The sequence below is a fragment of the Arachis hypogaea genome, chromosome 8 (genome assembly GCF_003086295.3).
Source record: "Arachis hypogaea cultivar Tifrunner chromosome 8, arahy.Tifrunner.gnm2.J5K5, whole genome shotgun sequence".
Classification (NCBI taxonomy): Eukaryota; Viridiplantae; Streptophyta; class Magnoliopsida; order Fabales; family Fabaceae; genus Arachis; species Arachis hypogaea.
The window spans coordinates 37,210,281-37,219,330 of NC_092043.1; the positions used below are offsets into that span (position 1 = coordinate 37,210,281).

The 9,050-nt window shown below is 27.2% G+C and overlaps 1 protein-coding gene across 1 annotated transcript; it reads right to left on the reverse strand.

The window, feature by feature from the left end:
• Nucleotides 1–7,526: 7,526 nt before the first annotated feature.
• On the reverse strand, nt 7,527–8,438 carry LOC140174902 (G-type lectin S-receptor-like serine/threonine-protein kinase SD1-1). Its single transcript, XM_072201706.1, has 3 exons — nt 8,276–8,438; nt 7,894–8,069; nt 7,527–7,800 (listed from the first exon to the last, which is right to left on the reverse strand). The coding sequence occupies exons 1-3, from the start codon at nt 8,367–8,369 to the stop codon at nt 7,585–7,587; spliced, it is 486 nt and encodes a 161-aa protein (XP_072057807.1). The 5' UTR covers nt 8,370–8,438; the 3' UTR covers nt 7,527–7,584.
• Nucleotides 8,439–9,050: the final 612 nt, after the last annotated feature.

Here is a 9,050-nt window from a genome sequence, read left to right on the forward strand (position 1 = left end):
CGAGGAAAGAGTTTAGATTTTATTATGACCTTTTTGTAGGCAGGGCAAAAATAAATGATGAAACTTGGGAAGAAAGATCTTGTCTGAAAATTAATATATAATCTTTGTAGATCTTTTATTTGTTTCCATTTTCTCGGTCCACAGTAAAATAATAATAATAACAGAGTCATATAATATTTTTACACAAGAAAAAAATAATGAAATTTGATAATACAAAACAAGCAACCCAAATTTTGTAAGAAGACTACAGCAAATATTGAAAACTCAAAGATACAATGTCTTGTCTTTCGTTCAACAATTACACAGTAATTATCGCTGCTAGTCATCCACATTCTTATTACTGATACAAGTAATCATCATCACATGTTACACACCCAAAAAAGAAAAAAAAATTACACAACTGCAGATTTATGAAGCCATTTAATATTCTTCTCATATTTTGCTAGGAGATAAGTACCATATATGTTATATTTTTTTTTAAGCATTATTTTCCAAATTAACGCGGTTTTAAAATGGACATACTTAATTCATTAACCGAAGGTAAACTACTCTGATTTAATGAAGAATGTTCTCCAACAAATAGAGCTGCTTATTTTAGTTTTGGCAAATAAATTTGACTGCCTAACATCATAACCACAGTCTGTCCACAGATGACATGGTTGGCCTGTCATGTAGATGCTGTTGAAGACATCGAAAACTAGGATTTGTCTATGGTGGGGAAAGAATTTTATGGTTCTTTAAGAACTCATTAATAAGATTCTAAATTTGTGGCTAATATTACATCGTACAATAATTATATATATTTGTAGTGTGGCCCAAAATATTTTTTAATAACAAATTGATTCCCTGTAATTCATTGATTTGTTGGTGTATATTCTTTATTAATAGCCCGTACATTATTATTGAAAGTCCAAAAAAAAAAAATTATGAATGATTATTTTTTTGTTTACTATTTTTTTTGGTGACTATATTTTTTTTAGTATAGTTCTGATAAATATTTTTTGCTTTGTTATATTTATTTGCGAAATAATAATGAAATAAGTAAGAAGAGAAGAGTAAAAATAAATTTGTTTTTAAAATTAGATATCATCCGATTTTTTTTATTGATGGTCTATATAGTTTTTTTCTTAGTTCGAAGGAGGACTATTTATTTATTTTCAAATATAACTCGAAGAAAAAATATATATAAAAATGACATGTTGAAATTGATTAAATTAATCTTTTTATAAATTTTTTTATTCTTTTATAATTAACTTAAAATTTTATATTTTTTAATCTTATTGATTTTAATCTCGTTTTTTACACTTGGACAAGTAAATTATTTTCACTGTTATAATATTTATGTCATTATGATCGAGTGAAATTCTAATAGGAGACTTAAAGAATGATAGAGAATTTGACTAACATAGATGAGACTACTTCTTATTATGTATTACTCTTTTTTTTAAAATATATTACATAACTATATATTATATTTTTTAATTCATATATATAATCTAAAACATTCAATTAAATATTATTTTTATATTTATTAATTTTTTATTTTATATCTATTTTTTAAATTAATTATTTTTAATTTATAAAATTTTTAAAATAAATATTAAATTGTATTAAACATCTATAAATTTAAAAAATAAATATTTTATGATTAATAATTTTTTTGTTTACTTTTTATAGATGTTTAATAAAATTTAATATTTATTTTGATAATTTTGTACAACTAAAAAAAGTTAATTTTAAAAAAGTGAATATAAAATAAATATAAAAATAATATTTACTTAAATATTTAAGAAATATTAATATTTTAGAATATATATACCGATTTTGTTGTGTAAAAAAAAAAGTTAGAAACGACCTATACTTTATAGACTAAAATTATACTTAACCCTTATTATTATTATCAATAATTTTATTATTGTTAATATAGTTATTATTTTTCTAGTTAAGCAACTTTACTTATGAGTTTTAATTCATAAACTATCAACGTAAGAAAAATTTTTTTATACTAATGTTCGATATAGGTTTTACATATGAAGTTGAAAATGTTATTTTAACCTAATAAAAATAAAAATTAATATTTATACACATTTTTTTAAAGTTTATTTTACATTGTCAACATAATATATACTTCACAAGTTTATTGGGCTTTTATAAACAATTAACAAGAAATAGTTTTTATATGTCTAAAAAACAAAAGTAGTGCCATGTGACTAAAGTAGAAGCTTTTCAGAAAAACTGCTATTAACCAAACAACTCTCACACTATTCCATATTATGAAAAGATTCACGTCTTTAAAGGACCCAAATATACTTTTCCCACCTTAGAATCGTTCCGAAAACTAATATGGATGCATCAGAACCACTAAAAGATTCTTTTAGGTCTTCACTTATCAAGTCTAAAGGCATCCCCTCCATCCACAAATTTCATGCCTAAAAAAACACATCAAATTAAGAATCAATAATATTATTAATTTATAGTTTTAAAGTTTATAGTAGAAATTGTTACTATAATAAAAAGAGTTTAGGAAAAAAAATAAAAAATTATTTAAAAAAGTATTATTTTTATTATTTATATTTTTTTTGTAATTATAAGGTTCTTACCAATATATAGATCAAGAGTATGCTAAGAGTACGCTAAGAGTATACTCGATATGAAATAATATCCTAATAAATTACATTGCTTTTTTTTTAATCCTCTTTTATATTTTTTTAATTTTGTTCTCTAATTATAAAATTCTAATATTCTCCTCAAGGTGAATAGTGGGATGACCAATATTTAGCTTGGTTAGAACTTTAGCAAGAACTTGTATTGAAACTGCTTTAATAAAAATGTCAACCAATTGATCTTCTGATCTTACAAATGGAAGCTCAATAATATCATTTTCAATTTTTTTTGATAAAGTGTGATCCACCTCAACATGTTTTGTTCGATTATGTTGTACGGGATTCTCTGAAATATTGATTATGGCTTTATTGTCACATTTCAACCGACTTGACAATTATGGTAAAACCCAATCTCAGTCATTAATTTTCTTATCCATAATACCTTTAATAATTTCTCGAAATTTGGTCTCAGAGCTTGAGAGAGCTACAAGAAATATTATTTTTATTATTCATATTTTTATTATGTGATCACAAGATTCTTACCAATAATAATAGAGTCATATTTTTCTTCTATGATTACAAAATTTTTACTAATATATAGATCAAAAAGTACGTTAAGAGTACGCTCATTATGAAATAATATTTTAATAAATTATTTTAATTTTTTTTAATTTTCTTTAATATTTTTCTGATTTTATTTTCTAATTATGATATTCTAATAGGAATAGCAACAATGACAATAATATATGTTGTGCTTACTCAAATACTCTAAGATATTTGAGTTAAAAAAAACTAAAAAATCAATCAATTAAATAACTAATACTACATATATTATCATCAATGATTCATTTAACATTCCAACAGTTTTAGCTATAAGCATGGAGCGATTGTGGGAGGCAAAGTCTTTCGGACTTTTTGGTGGGTTTACAAGAAGCATGAGCATCCTAGCCAATAACCCTATATATATGTATCCATTGATTGATTGTTTTCGTGGCTCTTTTTCTCTCCTTTATTGCTCATCAGGTAAATTAAGATTTCTTTAATTTTTATCCTCTTTAATTTTATTTTAATTAGGAAAAAAAGGTAAATGAGATTGAGACATAGGAATAGAGTTGATTATAGAATATGGTAGTGTCAAACATTTGTTCAAAGAGCTTTTGCCAATTCATGGTAGCTATCATGAACTAAAAAGTTGAGTTTTTTACCAATTGAAATGCTTTTCATGTACACTTTCATAAAGAACGTGTTATAGTTGCTGCAATCATTTGCCAATTCAGCATCTTGTGAACTACTTGCAAGTGGTAATGATGTTGATGATGATTGGATTTGTCACTGCCCCTAAGATGTAACAACAACAACAACAACAGGATTCAAAGCCACCCCATTCCTTCTGGCTTTGTCACACCTTTGTCACTGGCTGTTAACAATTATTATTATTTTTATTTTGGTAAAAATTACTATTATTTTGATTTATTATTTTAGATGTTAATTGTTGTAAATCTTTGTTTTATCTTCTCCTTTTATGTTTATACATGCTTAATCTCTGAGCATTGTGTCTTAATTTATTATGCCCAATGATATTTAACACAAAATGTAATAAGATAGTAGTTATCTATAATTAAAAATTTCAAAATCTTGTTGGAAGATTTGATGCACACCATTGATTTAATAGCTATTTATGAGCATTAAAATTTTCTAAGCCATGAGATTTGAGGGTATTTTATATTTTTACCTACTTATACTTGGAAGTTAGAACTTTACGTGACGAGCAAGGTTTATTGGTTTTGATATGATCTTGAGACTTAAATAATATTTTAGTTATTTTAGTGGCTTAAATTTGCTTTAGTCCGTTGTAAATTACTTAAAAAGTTAAAATGCTTTTCACTTGTTTATACTTAAAAGTTGGAACTTTACGTGACAAGCAAGGTTTCTTGGTTTTGATATGATGTTGTGACTTAAATAGTGCTTTAGTTATTTTAGTGGCTTAAATTTGCTTTACTCTGTTCTAAATTAATTAAAAAGTTAAAAATGCTTTTTATCTGTCTATACTTAGAAGTTGAAACTTTATGTGACAAGGTTTATTGGTTTTGATATGATGTTGTTACTTAAATAGTATTTTAGTTATCTTAGTGGCTTAAATTTGTTTACTCTATTTTGAATTACTTAAAAAGTTAAAATGCTTTATTGAATATTTGTTTTGTTGAATTTCTTTTAACTAAATGGTTGAATTGTTGTTGTGGCATTGAATATAATTCTTGAATTTTTGTTATGCTGATATTTTTTGTTCAAATTGGATTGTTAAATTTTTGTTGTTGAACTTGGATGGTTGTAATTGGAATTGATCACAATTTTATAATTTTTGTTAAATTGTTGAATTTTTGCTGTGATATTAAACTGATTCGTTGAATATTTATTGTTTTAATTTTTTTCTGAACAGAAATGGTATCGAGTCAAGCTAGTGCAAGTAAAAATTCGACTAATATTCCAACTTCTCAGTCATGAAGTAGAGTTGGAATTGTTAGTAAAAGAAAAGTTGCTAAGAATGCTCTTGAAAGTAGAACTAATGTAGGATGGGAGCATGGGATATTTGTTGAAAAAAATAGAAAGAAGATATAATGTGAATACTGTCATAAAATTTTTTCAGGAAGAGTTTATAAATTGAAACATCACTTAGCAGGAACTAAAAAAAATGTTCTGACTTGTATAGCTATTAGTAATAAAGTTAAGAAGCAAATGTGGGATGTTGTGAGCGGGTTGCAAATGAATTTGATGAAAAAAACAAGCATGGGTGGGGCAAGCCTAGGTGAAGCTACTAAAGAAGTTGACACTACCAGTGAAAAAAGAAAGAAAAAAGAACTAGATGACAACATATTCAAGAAAATACGCATTAGTACTCAAACAACAATCAATAATATATTTAAGAAGAATTTAAGAATTTGAGAGAGGAAGTATGTTTAGAGATTAGTGCTTTTTTCTACAATAATGGTATCCCCTTTAACTTATCAAGGAGCGAGGAATACAGTAGAATGTTTGAGAAAGTTATGAGATATGGACAAGGATTCAAGCCACCATCCTACCATAAATTAAGGGTGCCTCTTTTGAAAAAACATGTGGAGCTTGTTCAACAATCACTAGAGGAACATAGAGCATATTGAAAGCAGGTTGGTTGCACAATAATGACGGATAGTTGGACAGATAAGAAAAGATGGACCATCCTAAATTTTTGGTTAATAGTCTTAAAGGGACTGATTTTTTTAAATTTATTGATGTCTCTCATATTACTAAGACAGTTGACAAAATCTTTAAAATGATAGATGATATGGTTGAAGAGGTTGGAGAAGAAAATGTCATCCAAGTTGTCACCGACAATGCAACTAACTACAAAGCTACAGGAGAAATGCTAATGAAAAAGAGAAAAAAATTATTTTAGATGCCTTGTGTAGCACATTACATTGATTTAATGTTAGAAGACTTGGAAAAAAAAGTAATACTTCACAAGGATACAATTTGTAAAGGTAGAAAGATTACTACTTACATATATGCTAGAACTGCTCTTATTACACTACTACACATCCACACCAAAGGGAAAGATTTGGTGACGTCGGGTATGATCCGTTTTGCAACTTCTTACCTTATTTTGGGATGTCTCAATAACAAAAAAGGTTATTTAATAAGAATGTTTCTTTCTGATTAATGGACTTCTAGTAAATTTGCAAAGACAAAAGATGGAAAGATAATTGCAAGTGTGGTGTTGGATAAGATGTTTTGGAAAAAAGTGGTAATTTTGGTTGAGGGCTACCTACCCTCTTCTTCATGTGCTTCGTATGGTGGATTTAGAAGAAAAGCCGGCAATGAGGTTTATTTATGAAGAAATGAAAAGTGCAAAGGAAAAAATATGAGATGCATTTCAAGGAATTGAGACAAGGTAAATTGTCTAACTATTTTTTTTAATTAATGCATGAAAATATTTTTTATTTTGTAACTAATTTATTAATTTTTCTATGTTTTAGTTATATACCTATTTAGAATATTATTGATGAAAGATGAGGCAACTAATTTTATAGGCCATTGCATGCTGCAAGTTATTATTTGAATTCTCAAATTCATTGTAGCTCTGGTTTTAAAATTGCTTATGAACTTAAGAAACAGTTTTATGCTTATATGGAAAGGATGACAGGAAATCTAGATTTAATCACTAAGATGGATGTTCAACTTGAAGATTTTAAGATTCGAAAAGAGTTTTTTGGTAGTAAAGTAGCTCAAAATTCAATTTCTACTAAAATTCCAGTTCAATGGTGGGATTCTTATAGAGATCAGCATTCAGAGTTCCAACAATTTACAATTTGTGTTTTGAATTTGACATGTAATTCTTTCGGATGTGAACGTAATTGGAACGCTTTTGAGATGGTTAGTAATTAAATATAATTTTTTGTTTCTCTTCCCCCGTACAATTTCAAGTAATAAAATACTAAAACTAAAGACGTCAGATTTTATAAAAAGGTGTCCATTCGCAACATATTTTGGAGTCATATATTCACTATAAGTATATATTATTACAAACAAAAAAGATAATTAATATAATATTACTAGGAATATTTTATGACTTTGATTAAAAGAGAAAAGAATGATAAACATTAAAGATATATATAACTTACAAAATTCCAACAACTCTATTTGTAGTATTTCTTTTACTTTGACCACTTTCAAAACTTCTGACTAAACCAAAGTCTGATATTTTGGGTTTCATCTTACTGTCCAATAAAATATTACTCGTTTTAATATCTCTATGTACAATTCTCAGTCTTGAATCTTGCGATTCCTCTAATAATATTAAAACGCTTAGACCAATCTAACATACCCCTTCGCACATGATCTGGTTATATAATATGCATTGATATTGTCATAAGTAACATATCATGGTAAAGGAATTAAAATATAGTAGTAAAACATTTAGACTAACAAAAATATCATCATATACATACTAACCAAAAATAAAATAGTCCAAGCTTTTATTAGGCATGTATTCATATATCAGCAATTTCCCCTCCTCTTGGATGCAACATCCAAAAAGCTTTACAAGATTACGGTGTTGAAGTTTAGATATTAGCTTTACTTCGGTTTTGAATTCATTTAGACCTTGTCCAGAACTATTTGAAAGCCTCTTTACAGCAATTTGTTGTCCATCATTTAATATACCCTAAACAACGATACATTAAAAGCAAAATTTATTAGATATAGAAGTGTTAATTGTTCTATGAACCATAATTTAGTAGCATATCTAGAACTTGACCTTGTAAACAGATCCAAAACCACCTTCTCCAAGCTTATTGATGGGGGATAAATTATCAGTGGCCACAATTATTCTTGACAGATCAAACAAAGGAAGGCTCATGTCTTCTTCCTTTTGTAGTATTTGTACATTGGTGTCATGAGTAACGATCTCGTTAATCCTTACATGTTCCAATGCTATTTATTAAGGAAATAAAAGAGAACAATTAGAATGTATTTGGTAACACTAAAAAGTTAAACTTATTTCTATAGTTTCTATTTATAATTTGCTCTAAGTGCGATGAATGAAACTCAAATATGAGTAAGCAAAGGATTGAGTATGGCACTTGCATTGTATCCTCAAAGAATTGAGAAAACAGGGTAATCAATTTTAGGCAATGTACCTTTTGAAGCAGTTCTTTCCCTGAACATGTACCATGAAGCGATGATTATCATGGAAATCACAACACTGCTCCCCACAACTATTCCTACCACCATTCCCTCATTTCGCCCCTGTTTTTTCCCACCTGCCTCTGATTCCCCTGCATCATGCCAAATAAATAGTTACAGGAACTAACTTTTTCTTTTAGTTTTTGCGTTTTTATTTTCTGTTTTTATTTTTAAATTTTTTAAAAATATCAAAAGAAAAATTCCAAATTGAACATAGATCATAACTTCTGTATTCTATCTATCTATGGCTGGCCTTCAATTCTAACTGACAACTAATACGTGAGTTTTGGTTGTTAAATTCTTGGACATTATTTGCAGTTGACTAGAGACTATATATGGTCGTTCATTTAGTTTTCTACCATTTATGTGTTTAAATCAAAGAAAAGTCTGAGAGCTAACATAAATTCTGTCAGTCAAATCAGCTAATAATTAAGAAAAGCAACATAAGATAAAAGAAATATTCAAAACTAAAAACAATAAAAATCATTTTTTGGAAGATATATAATTTAGGATTTATTATTAAAGAAAATGGAGGTGCAGGTGGGTGGCTGGTAGTGTGGGAGTAAATTTCTGCTGCTAGAAGGAAAGAGGAAAAGGAAATGAGAGTAGATAAAAGGATAACTTTAAAAAAATTGATGGTCATAATGTAATAATTAGTTACGGTAAAGTGTTAAATTGATCCTCTGAGTTTGGACGTAATTCTATTTTAGTTCTTAAGGTTTAAAGAAT